Source organism: Mirounga leonina, unplaced genomic scaffold (assembly GCF_011800145.1).
Source record: "Mirounga leonina isolate KUSES-001 unplaced genomic scaffold, KU_Mleo_1.0 Mir_129, whole genome shotgun sequence".
Lineage (NCBI taxonomy): Eukaryota > Metazoa > Chordata > Mammalia > Carnivora > Phocidae > Mirounga > Mirounga leonina.
Window position 1 is genome coordinate 12,041,043 of NW_023270323.1, and position 19,943 is coordinate 12,060,985.

Genomic DNA, 19,943 nt, shown 5'->3' on the forward strand with positions numbered 1-19,943 from the left:
TTATGAGGAGACACAGGGGAATATACTTATTCATTCTCACTTTTTCTCATATTTCACAATGAAAAATTTCTGTCCTTTGCTTTACATCCTAATAGCTATTGAAAACATTATACACAGTCTATATTTTTAAACTTACACCCTTTTAGAAATCATTTTGATGGTGAACGTTGGTGAAACTAACTTGAACATGCTAGTTCCAAGGCAGTTTGTTTTCACATCCCGAAAACTGAAACCTGAGCTAGCTAGGACTTGGCCATGAGAAATTTCAAACTCAGACAATTAACTGAAAAAGCAGATGGGGCAGAATACTCTACATGTTCTGAAAATAATCTTACTTTTCTTGGGAAATTATGGATTATTTATTCCCCTACCAGAGTAGTTGACAATCACATTTTGCCACAAATATGTGACTCTTTTCTTTATATCTCCCTGTTCATGGATCGGGAAGTCCTTTTTTTTTTTTTTTTTTTAATCAGCAGAATCCAGTAATTTGCATATGTTTCTCCCTATGACAGAGGGACTCAAGCTTGACAATTTATTTATCAAAACAAGGATATTTAGATTGCCAGAATGTGATATTGTGATATAAGAAGAAATATATTTTTGGGGTTTTTTTTCCTGGCTCCTGGCCAGAGTTCCTAAAACGCTTGTAATTCTCTAAATGATAAAATAGACACATCTTTTGTTACGGTATTTGGTTTTTATCCCCAGTTCCTGAAGTAGTTCTAGTGATGAATGTAAAAGAAAATACTTCTTTATTCATAACAAATGCCTTTCAACCACACCCGAGTTTATGAGTTTATATATTTATGTTAATGAGGTGACTTTTGGAAAGCCCCAAGATGGGAGGGGGTGGTTGCCAGAGGAAGGAACTGTGTGATGAGGGTGTTGGAACTTTCAGCTTTACCCCTCAATCTTCGGGGAGAGAAGAGGGTACTAGAGATTCAGTTCAGTCACCAATGGCCAAAGATTTAATCAATCATGGCTACACAATGAAGCCTCCATAAAAAATTCCTAACCAAAGGGGTTCCGAAAGCTTCTGGGCTAGTGAACACATCCTCTTGCTGGGAGGAGGTATGCCTGGTGAGGCCCTGGAAGCTCTGCCCCCTTCCCTATACCTGCCCTACGCAGCTGTTCCATTTGGCTATTTCTGAGTTGTATCTTTTTATAATAAACTGGTAACTGTTTTCCTGAGTTGTGTGAGCTCTTCTAGCATATTGTGAAACTCAAGGAATCTCCGATTTGTAACTGTTTGGCCAGCAGTATATGACAACCTGGGACTTGGGACTGGTCTCTGCAATGCAGGGGGTGGGGGGGGCAGTTTTCTGGAACTGAGCCCTTAATCTGTGGAGTCTGCACTAACTCTGGGAAATTAGTATCAGAATTTAATAAAACTGTAGGACACCCAGTGGGTGTTCACCAATAATTAGAGAACTGCTTGCTATGGAAAACCTGCACATTTGGTGTCAGAAATATTCTGTGGGTAGAATAATAGAAAATATTAGTTTTTCTTTACAGAGTGACCATTTTTTTAACATGTAAATAAAATTATTCCATTTCTTGTTAAAAATATTTCAATGGATTTCCGTTCCACTTAGAAGGAAAACGAAAGTCCTTATCATAATCTACTGGGCTACATAGGATTCATCTCTTTCACCTGTCTCCCAAGACTGTACTTCTCATCTATCTCCCAAGACTGTACTTATCACTCACTGTGTTCCAGCCACAATGTCCTTCTTTATGGTCCTCAAACAAGCCAAGCCATGCTCATCACAAGGCCTTTGTACTTGATATTCCACCTACAATGTGCCTCTACCATATCTTAGATATGGCAAGCTTCTTCCTGTCATTCAAGCTAAACCTAAAAGTTATATTCTCAGGGAGGAGATGTGTGTTTCCACTTCACTCACTAACATTTTAGCATGTCATCCTTATCACTCTTTGAAATTATTTACATATAGACTGTTTATTATTTATCTGCCCACCACTAGTAACGCAAATTCCAGGAGAGAATTGACTTTGTCTTTTTCACTTAGAACAGGTGTCCAAGTGTCTAAGACATACTAAACACTCCAAAATTATTTGTTGAATGAATGAATGAGATGGACTGTCCCAAAGGTGACTGCCAACAATTCCCTCACCCTTATACATTCATGTCACCCCTTCTACCAAGAAGTAGAACCAATTTTTAATCTCTTTTGATCTGAACTGACCTTACGATTTACTTTGGACCAATAGTATTCAGTGGATGTGACACTGTGCCAGTTCTGGGCCTAAACCCTTCATAGACCTTATAGCTTCCAGTCTTATTTTCTTTCAGTCCTAAGATACTGTGTAAAAAGTTCTAATAATTGGTTAAAGAGAGAAGCCCTGTAGGACACAAGACTGCAGAGAGAAAGAGAGAGGCTCAGCCCACCATCAGCCATGTCAGCTGGCCCAGTGTCGGCACCAGGCTTGGAAGGTAGCTCTCTTGGATACTGCGGCTACATTAGATCATGGCGACGGATATCATGTCTTTGCCAAGCACTGCCCAAATGCAGAATCTGAAAAGATTGCTGTTGGTTTTAAACCAAAAACTTTGGACTGGTTTGCTATGCAGCAAGAGATACCTAAAACAGTCCCTGGAAGCAGAAATTGCTTCTGCTGCCGCAGCAAAACTCTAATGTATGGCACTGGCTTTGTCCAGGCAGCGTCTGGACAGTTGTGAGGACACTATCAGAAATGGAAAAGCAATGAGAAAATTGCTACTAGAAGCTAGAGAAGGGTGAGCTTGTAGAGCTTATTAAGCAGTGGTGGAAAAATTTGCAAGACTATTGGCTGCCATAACTCAGAATGTAGAAAATGTCCCTGATGAAGCTAATTAGAAACTGTTCAACTCTGAAGAAAAATGTAGAGAAACTATAGTGGCCCTGGGATTGTGTCTCCAGCTGGTGAAATCTTCTCAAAGTAAGACATGGCCCCAGAGCAAAGATAAAATCCAGAGTGCTGCCAATAAAACATGACCTGAAGGTAAAGGACGGATGATGGTGTGACTTAGGATTCCTCATTAAAACCTCTGAAAGACTGAAGGTAGCACCTCACAGATTCTCTCAGCAATACAAAAGGATTTAGAAAGAATCTTAAGATTGTTCTATAAACACTGACTCATGGACCCCATAATGGCAGGACCTGATACAGTGGGATTTATGGGTGTGACTTTGTTTCAGCAAAAGGATTATAATTTGACATTTAAAAATTCCAAGGTTTTTAAAGGAACTATGGCAACTTGGAATAAAAGGGATGGTACCAGTTCAAAATGAAAGGAGGCTTTGAGACCCCAACTTTCTACGGACAGGAAGCAGGCTGAGAAACTACTCAACTAAAAAAGTGTGCCACTTCTTGGGGGCAGGGGGAGAAGTCTCATGGAGCAAAACCAGGGTTCTAGAGAGTAGATCAAAGAGTAGAGGAGAGCCAAAGTTTAGAGAACCAAGCCGTAACCTAGGCACATTTCCCACCTTCCCACCCCCCAGAGGAGAGGCCCTGAGAACACATGTCCAGCAGGAGTTCAGAACTGTGGATGAGAATCCACTCACCGTCCTCACAGAGTAACAGGTATCCCATCTGCTATTAAAAATGAGAAAACTAGTCTAATTATATGAAACAAGTTTTTTTTTTTTTTTTAAGATATTGGACAATAGTGCAAAAATGTGACCCTTGAGAGTATGGAATCAAATAAGGTAAATCTTATGATTACTCCAGCCTTGTGCATTGTCATATACCAAAGCGTGGGACAAGGATGGGAACCCTAAAGAGAGAACAGCAGTCTCACTGAGCCGAGGAGACAGAGATTACAGTTTGGAGAGGCTGAATCAGTTGGCATTTGTGATGCAGACTACTAACAGTAGGGAGCTTTGCACAACAGGACTTCTTGAAATCTACATATACATATACGGCTTCTTGAGTCTTCATGTAAATACCAACATGGGCCAGCAGAGGGTAACACTCTAAACACAGAACAACTACCAGGGAAAGAACCACCATCAGGGTCAACAGAGTATAAGAGAAACATTTTTAAAAGAGAGACAATCAATGGTTCTCTCTTAAAAACTGGTTCTTTTTAAGGCTTAATGAAATTGATAATACATAAATAGACTGATTAAGAAAAAATGATGTAACAAATCACTAATATCAGAAGTAGAGGACTTCGGGCGCCTGGGTGGCTCAGATGGTTAAGCGTCTGCCTTCGGCTCAGGTCATGATCCCAGGGTCCTGGGATCGAGTCCCACATCGGGCTCCCTGCTCCTTGGGAGCCTGCTTCTCCCTCTGCCTCTCTCTCTCTCTCTCTCTGTCTCTCATGAATAAATAAATAAAATCTTTATTAAAAAAAAAAAAAGAAGTAGAGGACTTCACTAAAAAGTCTACAGACAATACAGAAAAGGAATATTATAAACAACTTCGTGATAAGAAATTTGAAAAGTTATATGGAATGGGAAAATGTCATGAAAGAGACAAATTACCAAAACTGACACAAGAAGAATTAGAAAAGCCATCTCTAAAAACTTCCCCATGAAGATAACTTCAGGACTAGATGACATCACTGGTAAATTTTACCAAAGATTCATAGAGGAAATAATACAAAATACACCTACTCTTTGAGAAAATAGAGGTAGAGGGGACACTTGCCAGCTAATAGGGGGGCCAGAATTTCTCTGATAACAAAACTAGTTGAAGATACTATAAGAAATCTACAGGTCAATACCCTTGATGAATATAGGTCCCAAAGTCCTTAACAAATTATTTGCAAGTCAGATACAGCAATATATAAAAAGAGTAATGCATCACAAGCAAATGTGGCTTATCCTAGCAACATAAATTTGGTTTAATATTTGAAAATAGATTAATGTAATTCAGGACATTAACATGACAAAAGGGAAGAATCAGATAATTCCTGCAATAAATGCAGAAAGAAATGGATTTTATAAAATTTAATTCCCATTCATTATTAAGAATGTCGGCAAACTAGAAATAAAAGGACATTTTTTAACCCCATAAAGGTCATCTACGGAAAACCTATAGCTATCATCACACGTGGCAGTGAAAGACTGAGAACCTCCCTCTACATACAAGAGAAGTATGTTCACTCACGACTATGGTAGACAAGTTCTTAGCAAGTACAAACAGGCAAGAAAAAGAAATACAAGGCCTACATATTGAAAAGGAAGAAATAAAACTCTCGCTATGTACAGTCAACAAGATTATATACGTAGAAAATCCTAAGGCATCTACAAAGTCCCACTAGCACTAATAAATGAACTTGCCAAGTCCATAGGACCAAAGGTCTCTCTCTCTCTATAAATCAATTGTATTTGGATAATCCAGCAGTGAGCAATTAGAAAATTAAATATTAAAAACAATACTATTTACAGGAGCATCTATAAATAGTAAATACTTAAGGATAAGTTTAACAAAATGGAGCAAGATCTGAACATTGAAAAATACAGAATGTTGCTGAAATGCAAAAAGTTCTAATGAAATGGAGAGATGGGCCATGTTCATGGATTAGAAGCTTTCATATTTCTATTAAAAATAAGTAAAATTTAAAAAAAAGAAGCTTTAATATTTCTAAGATATCAATTTTCTCCCAGTTGATTTCTGGAGTCAATGAAATTTCAATCAAAATCCTCACAGACTCTTTTTGTACAAATTGACAAGCATGTGCTAAATTTCTTCCCTTTTTTTTTTTTTTATGGGGATGTAAATGACCTAGAATAGGCAAAACAATCTTGAGAAAGAACAAAGGGGATTTACTCCGCTTGATTTCAAGACTTTAAAGCTGTGGTGATTTTCTCTAAAAATAGCGTCCCACAAATCTGCCTTCTCTTCAAGTGCTTGCCCCTCTTTCCATCAAGTGGCGCCGTTTATTTCCCTTCTCTTCAAGTGTAGGCGGGCCTGTCTTGTGACTTGCTTTGACCAACAGACTGCACCAGAAATCACATTGTCCTCCGGACCCAGCCCTTGTGAGGCTTGCAAACTGCCCTTTTCATTTTCTTGGAACCGTGAGGTATCATGTCACTAATCTGCTAGAGATAAAGGCCATATGCCGAGCAGCTCTATTAGATGTGAGATTTATAGAGGGAGAGACAGAGAGAGAGAGATGGAGGGAGGGAAGGAGGAGGTGGGGAGAGGAGGGGTGACAGGTTGTGGGGGAGGGCATGAGGGAGGAAGGGTAGGGAAGGAGGGGAGAGAGAGAAAGAAAGGCCCAAGCAGCTTCCAGCCACGTTAGCCATCTCGGACAAGGTGCTGGACTTCTGAGTAAAACCATCCTGGATCCTTCAGACCTAACTGATCTCGTGAATCAACATCATGTGCAGGAGAAAGGAGCACCTCCTGGCCAGCTCCTGCCCAAAGGGCAGGACCATGAGCAATAACCGGTTGTTATTACTGAAGTCACAAAGTTCTGGCGTGGTTTGTTACAGACCTGAAACACTGAGTGACCGAGCAAATGAAGAACACTCTCCTTTTCCTCGCGGGATGCTAGTGGCGTTACCATATTGTGCTAACATTCAAATACTCTCCCCAACTCTTTTCTATAGGTTTTCTAGTTGACAGGTAGCTTCTGTAAACACTCTTTCGAAATTAAAAGAAAGGAGATTTTTATGTAGCATGAAATCACCAGGTAATTAAAAGATCTTTCAGACGAAATTTCTGATTATAAAAGCAATGGATGCTTATTGGAATCACAATATTAAAAAAAAGAAGGAAAACATCACTCACTATCCCACAAAATCAATGTTTATCTTTTGTTACATTTTCTTCAGTCTGTTTATGCATTTATGTATTTCACACAAAAAATAATTTCTTTTATAAGTGAGATCATATTTTATATAAAGATTGCACACTATTTCATTATCAGCTCCGTATTAAGAACATGATTTGGAGATAACCGCTTACAAGGCATATCTTTTCTTGTAGGATCTTAAAACTTATAAATATCCCTCCATTCTTCCATATTAACGAGAATCTTGTTATAAGAACCAAATCGTAAATGCCTATAGAAAAATAATTTTTAATAAATATACTTTTCTATAATGTCATCTGCATATATAGTAGGCCATATATGATATAAGAAAAAGCCACTGAAACTTATCAATGTCACATGAAGTTCATTGTAGAAGATTTTATTTATCCCATTATATGATATTTTATTATAAGGATCCCACTGGACAAATTTCTTTCAATTCTGGAAATTGAAAGAATTAAAAAAATAAAAAAATTACATTTCTTCTAGATAAACTATTGTGTATGTCTTGTGAATAGGCCTGAATTTGCAACTACTGTTTAGGTTTTCTTTTTTAAAGTATAAAATAAGACATGGGGCTCCCCTGCCAAAAGGATATCTGTGTTTTTGAAATTTGTTCTCCAACTCTGGTTTTGAATTCATTTCTTTGTCTCCACATTTAATTTTTATCTTTCAGAGATAAATTATTAATGTCTATAAACTGTCTGTAATATTTTCTGTAAACAGGTAGGATTTTAATCAATTAATTTATCCTGTCTTATTTTTCCATTTGTTATTTCCACTTATTATTGGATAGCTTTAGCATTTTTCCAAAATTTTAATAATTGCATAATATTTTATTATATTAATGCACTATTATTTAATTAACCATACTCTATTGCTGGAGATAATAGATTGGTGTTCATTTTTTACTATTACAAAAACTGTAATAAGCCACTTTGCACTTAAGTTTTTTTTCCACATATCTGATTTTTTTCTAGGACAAGAATTTCCTGCTAAAACAGTCTTGAAATATATTACCAAATTTCTTTAGAAAGACTATAATAATTTGCACTCTTACCATCAGGGTGCCTACCTTGCCAGCACTGAGTATTACCATTGTTCAAGATTTTGTTAATGTGACTAGAGGAAGGGCATTCATTAAATGATTTAATGTGCATTTCTTGGATTATTAGCAAAAGTCCATATTCCCAAAGATGCATCCTTTGTCTTATAGCATGTATTCAAGTGTCTTCTTGTCTATCTGTTCTGTAGATCTGTGTCTATCCATGTGCTAATTCTATGCTTTCAAAGAGAAATAATACTTAGTATGCAATTTTCAGTTTTTAAGAATAAGACTATTATTATCCACAACGTCCAATACTGAGACTTTCTCCTGAGGAGATAATCCAAAAATAGAAAATATTTATGTAAATGGATATCCTCTACAACATCATTTATAGTGGTGATAAAAGTGATGACAGCATGTCCCAATTGTTGAAATGGTTACGAACAATATACTTGTAGACTGAAATAGTAGATATGAAAATTATGCTTACGGAGGTTGCCAGCCATCAAGTATTCAGTTAAAATATATTGTAATATTGGGCATATTTCAAATATTAATATGAAAAATATCTGCTATACTATGCTAAATTGATAATATTGGGATAAAAAATATTATTTTCTACTAATTAAAAAAGTGAAGAGAAGAAGGTAGTTTACAAAATATTGCCGTATTTAACTCTTTTTTTTTTTTAAAGATTTTATTTATTTATTTGAGAGAGAGAGAATGAGAGACAGAGAGCATGAGAAGGAGGAAGGTCAGAGGGAGAAGCAGACTCCCTGCTGAGCAGGGAGCCCGATGCGGGACTCGATCCCGGGACTCCAGGATCATGACCTGAGCCGAAGGCAGTCGCTTAACCAACTGAGCCACCCAGGCGCCCCGTATTTAACTCTTAATTAGTGGAATTATGGATGCTTTATATGCTCTTTCCTGGAACTTGCATTAGTCCCTGAATTTCATCATTCTATACTTCTTGTTCCCTTATAAATCTACTCTAGATTAAGGTGAAGCTATATATTGAAAAATATAATGCTTTTATTATTATTATTAAAAAGTTATTTTAATTACATTGCCTATATCCCAATCTCTGCTTATTAATACTTTTAATATCTCTTAGCTGAAAGAATTAAAAAAAAACACTGAACAGGAGAGGACTCCTATTTTAAATGTTCACTTTTCTGATGCAAAAGTTTTTTTTTTCTTTTATTCTTATGTTAATCCCCATACATTACATCATTAGTTTTTGATGTAGTGTTCCATGATTCATTGTTTGTGCATAACACCCAGTGCTCCATGCAGAATGTGCCCTCCTCAATACCCATCACCAGGCTAACCCATCCTCCCACCCCCCTCCCCTCTAGAACCCTCAGTTTGTTTTTCAGAGTCCATCGTCTCTCATGGTTCGTCTACCCCTCCGATTTCCCCCGCTTCATTCTTCCCCTCCTGCTACCTTCTTATTCTTCTTTTTTTTTTCTCTTAACATATATTGCATTATTTGTTTCAGAGGTACAGATCTGAGATTCAACAGTCTTGCACAAGTCACAGCGCTTACCAGAGCACATACCCTCCCCAGTGTCTATCACCCAGTCACCCCATCCCTCCCACCCCAGCCCCCACTTCAGCAACCCTCAGTTGGTTTCCTGCAATTAAGAATTCCTCATATCTGATGCAAAAGTTTAACACAGTGTTAATTTAGGACCAAAGGAGAAGAAGAAATAATCATGTTTCAAGAGGGACAAAAAGTCAAAATTTTGACTCTCTAAATTAATAAAAATAATCCACCCTTGTGTGGCTATATAATTCATATTCTAAAACCATTATAACATCAATTAAGGTTCTATTGTCTCAGCTCACTGCATTCTTTCTGTTCAGTTTGGATTTCTCAGTGCAGGATGATTAATGAAATCTTGAAATCTACCTGTCAAATGATGGCTTCTCTCCACAGTCAAAGGCATCCTGGAGCTCCTTGACGAGGTTAGCCTGGCCTGGCAGCCGGAAGAGACCCTCTTCTTTCAGCCCCCTTTGTCGGATAAAGTCCACACACTGCTCAACCAGCATTGGAGCCAGACGGTTCCCATATCTCTTCTCATAACGGACAGTGTCTTCCAGTTTCTGTCCAAAAATGCCTGGAGGAACAAAGGCTCACAGTGAATTTGAGGAACTTATATCACCCCACTTGGTTATTTTTTTAAAATCCGCAATATAAAGGAAAAACAAAGACTGAAAGGCTGACAAGCATTTAACAATCAGTACCTCACAGTTTTCCAGAATCAAATCCATGATACACAACTCTTCAAAGGAAAAGGCTTTGCCTTACGCTGCCCTTCTCCCCTAAATTCCATATTTAGCCCCCACGCCAAATAGACATACCAAGTTGGAGATAGCCACTTTGATATAAGAAACACTGCAATAAATGAAAGTTTAGTTATTTTGTGTGGGCTCTGAGGGCCTGCAGTCCCAATGGAGTCACTGCTGTGCACTCCATGGCATCTGGAGGTGGTGTTCCTACTGATGATGACCAGATGACTGGGCTGGAAATGGAGGCCATGATGGCTGCTTGGAAGGGACTGGACCCTTTCAATAGCTAGCCCCAAAGGCAGCTTTAGGCACAAAGAAGGACTCTAATTTTGTCCCACCTCTCACTAACAAGCAAAGAGTGGGTTGTATCTATGAAGAGGACAATAGTTGCTCTCATCTCATCTGGTTCCAGCTGCACAAAGGCAAGACCCAGCAATACCCTAACTGTGGAGATTGTTACCAGCTGGTGCCCCACCAGTGGGCCCACTGAGCCTTTACACTAATGTACTCAAAATGTGCTGTAAACTTCCTTCTTTCCAAAAAAGAGTAGCCATTGTATTGGCTTCTTCTCTCGAAAGAAAGAAAGTAAGCCTCTAAAATATATTAATATCAGGTCGTAGCTTGGCAAAAATGATCAACCTATGAGGAAAAAAGGTGGGAAAAGCCAAAGCAAATGTCACTCCAATGTTCCCAGATGGGAGGAATATCACTAAATAGTTTTAATGGTCTAATGGTTTCATAAAAGGGAAAGAAAAATTAGTCTTGCATGTTGAAATTATGTGAGACTCCAGAATACTTGGGGAATTATTTCAAAAACATTAGGTTAAGCATGAGAGACGATGGACTCTGAAAAACAAACAGGGTTCTGGAGGGGAGGGGGGTGGGAGGATGGGTTAGCCTGGTGGTGGGTATTGAGGAGGGCACATTCTGCATGGAGCACTGGGTGTTATGCACAAACAATGAATCATGGAACACTTCATCTAAAACTAATGATGTAATGTATGGGGATTAACATAAGAATAAAAAAAATAATAAATTAAAAAAAAACATTAGGTTAAGAATTGAACAATAAAAACAAATATTTTACCTCCCTATCTGTAAAATAATTTATGTATGGATTCAGCAATGCAAAACCATCACATTCCAAGCAATAAACGACTGCTAACGAAGAGAAAATTTTTAGCCCTTAGAAACAATAAGACAACAACAAACCAAACTATTCAACACCTGATATCAAATCTAGTATTAAGGGAATTCATATATTTGCTGTAGGAAAAAATGTTGAGTGAACTAATATTAATATTCAAATACATAGAAAGCAAAATTAGAAAATGGCATCTTCTAAGGACAGGAAAATTAATGTAGGTAACAGGTCTATTCAGCTAAATTTGTAGACTTTGGAATAAGCAGTTTCTCAATGGTGTGAAACATTGTTTGCTAACTCAACAGACATTCATACCCCTATTTTCTCTTGTCATTTCCATTTTAGGGACTGGAAAATTAAATACCTCTCCCACTGTTTAAGAAGTCTTTGGAGTCTCTAGGAAGATTTTTGTTGTTGATGAAAGAGAAAGACAGCTGGAATTGCCAATCATTCCTTTTTTTCTACCATGAACTTGGACATGCTATCTGTTGATCTAAGAGTCATCTTTTGACTATTAGATAGTAATCATGAGGGAAAGCCTGAAAGGTTCAGAGACAATGGGGATGAAATCATTGAACCACTGACCCAATACCGGCAGCACCTTCTTTATGATTTTTTTTAATGTGAGACAAATGCATGTTTAACCACTGTTTGGGTTTTCTGTTGCTTGCAGCAATACCAAACTCTAACCCATACAGTGGTAATAATGACTTTGAAGATATTTTAGTGTTTTAATAACAAAGCTTGAAAATTGATTATGAATGGAGAATACTGACTCTTTTTCTGTGGAGTTCTTTTTTGTTTTCCCCCCTGTGGAGTTCTTTGATGCTTATTTGCCTGAGATGTTTGGATTCTATTCTGTCAAAATTAAGAAAATAGCCTTTCAAAGGCACTAATAGTTTATTTATTTATTTTTAAAAGATTTTATTTATTTATTTGACAGAGAGAGACACAGCGAGAGAGGGAACACAAGCAGGGGGAGTGGGAGAGGGAGAAGCAGGCTTCCCGCGGAGCAGGGAGCCCGGTGCGGGGCTCCATCCCAGGACCCTGGGATCATGACCTGAGCCGAAGGCAGACGCTTAACGACTGAGCCACCCAGGCGCCCCACTAATAGTTTATTTTTTTTTTTAAATAACAATATTGACATCTGGGAATACATCTTATGTATCTGTGGTTTTACACTTACTGTTTTAGATTGATAAATACATTATCTAAAGTTTCTCTCTAAATCCAGCAGAAAACCTACTAAAGATGTTGCAACTCAACATCTCTGTGTGCTACAAATAAGAACCAAACTTCCAAGACTTTGTTTTATACAGTAATAAAAAACAAACATTCTTTTCTTAAAATTCTCAGGATTTCTTTTTTCCCAGCAACTTAGGGACATGATAAAAGAAGCAGTAAGTTTTGTTTTATGGCTACTCTGGTTTCTCCTCTTTCTTCCTTTTTTCCTTCCTTCCTTCCTTCCTTCCTTCTTTCCTTCCTTCCTTCCTTCCTTCTTTTTTGTACATACAGCTTTGTGTTGTGGTAAGAATTCACTTAAGAAGTATAGCAAGAAACGAAAAGGCAAAAGCCCTAACATCTTTCCATTTATTAAGGACCTATTACATACTAAGTCCTTGACATATATTCTCTTATTTTCATAATAAATATATAAGGTAACTATCTTATACATGAGGAAACTGGGGCTCAGAGAGATTAAGTGATTAGCTCAAGGTGAATTACACAACCCCAAGTATTGGAATGGAAGTCCATATCCAGGTTTATTCAGCCTTAAAACCTTTGCTCATTCCCAAATACCAGTCCTCTTCCTCTTTATTTAATCACAATGACCATATGTCCTCATTTTCTAGTAATTCAAAATATTAGTAAATTCTAAAAATGAATAAAATAGAGTATCTTTTTTGAGCTCTAAAAAGTGATAATAGCGAAGATGTACTTAATGTATGTCAGGCATGGGTACAAGTGGTTTATCTGCATTTCTTTCATTTAAAACTCACAGCATTTTATGAGGTGGTCACCACTATTTTACCAAGGAGGAGACTGAAGCACAGAAAGGTTAAGTGACTCGCTGAATGTCACATAGCTAGTAAATGATGGAGCCAGGATTTGTTCAGGGCTATTGGATTCCAGAGCCACTCTGTATCTATTACATAATACTGCACACTGGCTGAAAAATGAGTTACTGAGGAGAAACCTGCTGCTTACTAGCTTTCTGACCTAAATTTCTGTCATCACACTAGCAGGAGTAATTTCTGCTGAGAAAATGCAAATTTGGAGGAAGATCAGGAAAAAAAAATAGAGAAGGAGAAAACTGAACATCTTATGCATCCTGCCCAAGGAAATGATTTCCTTTATGTAAAGAGCTATGTCTATTTAGCAATATAATATGTAAGAGAGTTAAAGCATGTAGATGATAGATACACATGCTTAGAGATTCCTGTGGAAAATGAATAGTTTTCTGCTGTAAGTCTGGTCTCGCGAAGAATTAGTAAGTGATTATAATAAACGTATCCTTCCCAATTTGTGGCATTGGAAATAGAATGTCTCAACCATCTCTGTCTTATAATGGTAGATGTGAATTAATGTTCTATATGAGCATGTTTTTTGTGTGGAAGGTTAGGGGGAAATTTTTTTTAAAGCTGTTTTGTTTAGCATTTTCATTGAGGAAGCAGTGAAACTTCAAATTTTAAGATTAACAAGAAAGCACAAAGGTCATGAGCCTATCCCCAACTAGCAGCATGGGGAAAAGGACACACTGACTAGCAGATTATTAACAAGAATATACTCTGTGATGTGAGTCATGCAAATGGTTCTAGCTATATCCATTTAAATTCCCGGGGAGGCTTCACACTACCCGACAAAACCATCCCTGGAATTTCTAGGTGACAAAGGTACATCATGTGTACTTCCTTTGGAAGTACATTGATGGTGTCATAAAGCATCACCAAGGAGGTGACTTTTCACTGGGCTGAGAAGGTAAATTACACAGGTGATTTTTTTATACCTGTGAGAGGCTGTTCCAACTGGAGATAGAGAGATCTAAATCTCCTTCAGGATTTGTGACGTTCCTGCTTTATGTGTGATTTATACACTCAATAGCTAGAGGCAGCCTGTGAAGTTAACTGAGTGTGATCAGATAAATATATTCATATTCCACCGATCTTAAATATGAATAAACAAACACAAAGCCAAACCTTCTTGGATTTTCTGTGCCTTGCAATTATTTATTCTTTTTGCTCCTTGGTTCCCAGTTAAGTATAACTCCGGCTCCATTTCATCACTTTCTGTCCTTGCCAACCTATTGCAGTTTGGACTCTGACACTGCCATTCTACTAAAAGAGCTTTTTCTATAGTCATCGATAACTTCCTAGTTGTCAAATCACTGAAAGCCAAATTTACTTTTTGTATTACTTCATGCCTCACTCCCTTTAAAACTGTCAATGTCACTCTTCTTCCTGACACTTCTCATGTGTTACATAGTTCTTGCCTTCCAGAATACTCTTATCAATCTCCTTCTTGACTGTGCTACTTACTACAACCTTCTCATAAATTTGTTGGTCCTCTGGGTTCTGTCCTCAGCCCTATTTTTATGCTACTTGACACAATTTCTTTGCTTGACTACATTTAATCTCACTGTCTAACAGTTATTCCCAGATCTGTATCTCAGTTTGGGCCACTCTTACGATCCTTGGCATTGGATTTCTAAGTGCCCATTAGACCTCTCAACATGGATATCTCAAAACATTCCCAAACTCAGAATTTCTAAAACGAAGTTACCTTTTCTTTAAAACCTGTTCTACTTCCTGTAATCTGGTTTTGGTTATCAGTTCCAGTTATCCTCCTGAACATTTGAAGTGCCGTCTGAGAGTCAACCTAGATTCCGCCTTCCTTCATGACCATCACTTAGTCACCACATGGGTCCCTTCCAAACTCGCTGTCACTACATTAGGCTAGATCCTCAATATTTCTTAAGTGATTTTTTGAAGAGCAGAGTATTTATTTCAGGCAAGTGCTGCCATAGTGATCTTCATAATATTTAAATTGGATCATGACATTCCTTTGCTTTATTTCTTCCAGTGGTGCCCACTGGCCAACCAAACTCTTTTTCATGCAATACGAAGTCTCCACAATCTGATCTCTGCCTCTTTATCTGCCATTCAATCAACAAATGTTTAGGTGGCGCCCACTGTGTGCCAGGCCCTGTGCCATATCCACCCTCATTTCTACTGCTTGCTCACAAACAACATGCTCTCTATCTATACCGGACTATTGGTTGTTCCTTAAGTGCAATATGAACTAACATATCTTCAGGCTTCCTTCTAGTAGGTAAGTTTTGCCATCATGAGTCAACCTAGGGAAACTTATTCTGCAAGATTCAATTCATATCATCTCCTGTGTGAAGTCTTTACTAACATTCCCTCCTCGCTCCAGACCCAAACCTTGATATGTTTCTTCTTTGGTTTCTTAGCATTGCCTTGTAATTATTTATTTAGATGCCTATCTATACTGGACAACTCTCTCTCACCAGTCATAAGAAGAATGTACTTTTATAATCACTATAGTAAGATAATTATTTGCATTTTTTATTATTATAAATAATATTGGATAAAAGCTGTAGACTATGTGTCTATCCAATAAACATCAGAGAGGGATGTCTATCCAATAAACATCTGAATGTCTGTGTGCCCTCCAAATTCCTACACTGAAAACCTACTGCCCAAGGCGATGGTATTAGGGTGGGGCCTTTGGGAGGTGATTAGGTCATGAGGGTGGAGCCCTCCTGAATGGGATTAGTGCCTGGGTAAAGGGCTCCAGAGACCTCTCATGCTTCTTCCTATTCTGTCACTGGAGAATACAACAAGAATTTGACAGTCTGCAACCCAAAAAAGGGCTCGCACCAGCCTGATCTCAGACTTCTAGCTTCCAGAACTGTGAAAAATAAATTTCTGTTGTGTATCAGCTACATAGTCTATGATATTTTGTTCCAGCCGCCTGAATGCTCCAAGACTGACAGACAAACTCTCTTGCTTACGTTCCTGGAACTTAATTTCAAAGTGGGTAAGGATAGCATGCTCCATAAACATTTGTGGAATTAATGTGTGCATTAAAACAAAATACTTCACTTCCTCAATTATGGGAATAAGTGAATAACTCCATTGTAAAATGACACTCATCAATAATTCTCAGGCTGTTGATTTCTATAAAAACTGGAAAACAAAAAAGTCTGTGGTGTGCTGATGAAAAGCCAGAAGTTAAACAACTTTTCCATTATTACTCATATTCTCTGCTGTCATGATTTCTCAGAGTTCTTGTCCTTTTCCTCCTATAGATCATATACTAAGCCATATGGAGAACTTCCTTTTACCTATCCTTCTGCTTACTGCAATCCTGCTAGCAGAATAAGTCTTGGTATCACTAGGATTATAATAATTTTTAATTAAAAATGAACATTCACCCACGATAAAAAGACAAATCAAGATAAAAGACATCCAGTTTAGTACAGAACTAAGAAACAAAGACAGTCAAAGTTTACTTCAGTCTATCACCAACACTTTCTAAGCAACCAAAAAAATCTCATATGGCTAGAAATCTCTTAATCCCAGGAGCTCCGAATCTATAAAAACCAGTGAATGTTTGGTAGAATCTTGATTCTTTTTGTAGTCAGAGTGGGGAAGGAGGGAGAAAAAGAAAGGCTTGGTAAAACGAAGAAGTGTAATAATGCCAGAATAGTGGCCTAGCTCTCAGACCAGCAGACACCGTTTATGTCTAGGTACCAAGCCATGCAATTTGCATGTATTTTCTTTATTTGACACTCCAAGGACTCTGCACAGAGGGCTCCCTTCTACAAACCAGTTCAGAAATGCTAGGTGGTCTGAGGTCACACATCTAGAAAGTGGCAGATCTGGGATACAAATATAGGTCTATATAATTCTAAGAGTCTTCCTTTTCCACTATGTTACATTAATTCAATTCAGACATAGTTTTTTTTTCCATAGGTGTGCTGACCACTCTCTTAGGAGAATACAGGAGAAAATGTCTAAATCTGATTCCTATCTAAATGATTATATCTGATTTTACATAGTTCAGATGAATTACTGCCTTCCCAGATAAGCCCATGGTCGGTCTTTTGTTCATGGCTCTTCAGTCTTCATATATACTTTGTTGTAGGGCTTACCACATAGTAATTGTTTATGTCTTTTTATCCTCAAGGAGTGTGTGAACTCATAGATTCAAGGCAATGTATTTTCTTTGCCTACTCATCTCTAGAATCACTTGGTACGTGCTCCATAATATTTTGATATTATGAATTAATGAGCTACACATTTAAAATTATATGAATTTGGATAGTTGCATTCTATTGGACAAATCTATTTCCATTAAGTGTGATTACAACATACAATAAACTTTAAAGAAAATGTTGGTTTTATTCAACCATGTCACAACCATGACAAACTATTTAAACTCATTATTGCCTATGGACCAGTAGGAAAAGATACATAATAATACTGTACTTCACCAGTTTGCAATAAACCTTGAATCCTCGATTGAACAGACCTATTACCATTCTTCACTCTGGGAAGAAGTAAATAAATCTCTATCTCTATGTATGTATGTATGTATGTATGTATGTATGTATCTATCATCTATCTATCTACTTATCTATCTTTTACCACAAGTGTATATAAAGCACTTTAAGATGGCTATGAAGATAAGGTGGCCAGGTGGCAGCATATAAGAAATATAAGGACTACACAGTAGTCTTGGGTGAGCAGGGAAGACTTGATGAGAAATGAGAGCCAGCAATGCCTAGAAGGAAGCATAAAGTTTGAACAGAGAAGAGAGAGTGTCATAGCATAGTGAAAAAAAGCAAAGAGGTGGAGTAGAACATGTGTTTAGGGAGAAAGAGTGGGGCAGTCTGGGGAACTGGGAGTTTATCCTCCAGGGAATAGACGGGATAGGTTAGAAGGCCTTGATAATTACATGAAACAGTTAGGACTTCCTCCCGGGAGCCAGAGGGACTCATAAAAATATTTGAGCTGTGGGACGCTTGAGAATACTCTTTCAGGAATACCAATTGGTCAGTGCTTTACAAATGGCCTGTGTGTTGTAGGAATTTGTGAAGAACATTAGGGTGGAAATGAGGATGGACACTGTCTCAAAGAGTTCTTCCTATGTTAAAATAAGTTGTGTGCATGAAGCAATAAAGGCACAGAGAACTAAGGTGATAGAAACTGAAATGGAGCTGGAAGTCTATAAAGAAGGAAGAGGCAATAATGCACAGCTACTAACTGGTTACAGTGCAGGGGAAAAGCTCTAGGGAATTAATGATGACTTATCTCTAAGAGGAGAGCACCTCAGGAAAAGACAAAAAAGAAAAAAAAAAAAAAACAACAAACAACAAAACAAAAACCCCAAAACAAGATACAGTTAGACTTTAAAATTTACTTCAGTGTGTCCTGTGAGAATAACAATCTTAAATTACCTAGCTAGTCTATTTGACCAGAAATTAACACTAACATTCAGGAACCAAGGTAGTGTGCACCTCCAGGTAATCAAAAGGTTGGTTATGCTTCCCATATTAGATACTAGCCTTATAGAGGTTAAAAAAAAAAAAAAATTACATATATAGTTTCAAAATCAACAGGGTAAAAATACATTGGAATCATTCTGTCTCTAGAACATAAATCCAAAGCACTGCCATCCCCAGCTTCCTGCCTAAGAAATGTTTCTCTGTTCCTAGATTTTTCAAACCACTGGGAAAATATTTTCAGCAATCTGTATTAGTACCCAAACGAAGAAATGGAGAGATGAAGAAGACAGTAAAGGACCAAAGGGAATTGGAAGAGAAAACAACCCTGAGAAGTCAGTTAGGGCCTGCCCAGCATGCAGTTCTCCATGACCACCAGGCCTCCGGAAACTTTAACGCAACTGCACACTTCATTCTGAGGGCATTTCTAAAGTGGCAAGTCTCCTCTTCTGTTGGCCTGCCCTTGAAAACGGTAAAAAAAATATGTTTTAAATGTAGATTAGGAAAAGCAGACGCGTCAACATTCTTTGCTCTGGGTGCTTTTCCATGAATCATGCACTCTCCCTCTGCTTTCATTGAAATGACTTAAGCTGAGGCTCTCCAACAGGCCTGGTTGAGGAACGCAGGAACGCAGAAATGGGTCCACTTCTTGAACTACTTGAGTACCCAGGAGATTAAACAAGGCACAAAAGAACACTCTCTTCTTAAGGTAGCATGGTTTGGGGCGGGGGGACCCAGGGTTGAAAGAAAAGTCCGTTCTTTTCAGTGCAGGACCTTACATAAAGATGTAAACACCCCAGTGAGTCATGCCCCTGCGGGCTGGAGTGATTAGCGCTGCGCACAGAAGCTGCTTCTCTCCCAGAGCCTCACTGCACAACTGTGGTCGCCGCCAGGGAATGAGACAGAGCCTGGTGCGCTGCCGGCTCTGCTAAAGGGGAAGGAAACTTAAAACAGCTCTATGCTTCCCGCTCCTCCTCTCCTTTATGGTTCGGACAGAAACCAGAATGCAGTTTTGTAAATTAGAAATCTGTCAATCCTTGACTGGCATGCCGAACATTCCTCAGATTGCTAGGACTGCACAGGACAGGACAATAGTTTAAAAATAACCCACAGGAGATGATAGGTGGAAGTGTTCCCCACACCCGTG

General features: G+C 38.1%; 1 protein-coding gene across 7 annotated transcripts in view; it reads right to left on the bottom strand.

Annotated features, from left to right (window-relative positions):
- ARHGAP24 (Rho GTPase activating protein 24) overlaps window positions 1–19,943 on the bottom strand; it is a 508,514-nt gene that overhangs the window by 43,387 nt on the left and 445,184 nt on the right. For all 7 annotated transcript variants that reach the window (XM_035004596.1, XM_035004595.1, XM_035004599.1 and 4 more), the window contains one exon: window positions 9,742–9,949. In XM_035004596.1, the coding sequence (XP_034860487.1) occupies window positions 9,742–9,949 (208 nt within the window). The remainder of the gene's footprint in view (window positions 1–9,741; window positions 9,950–19,943) is intronic.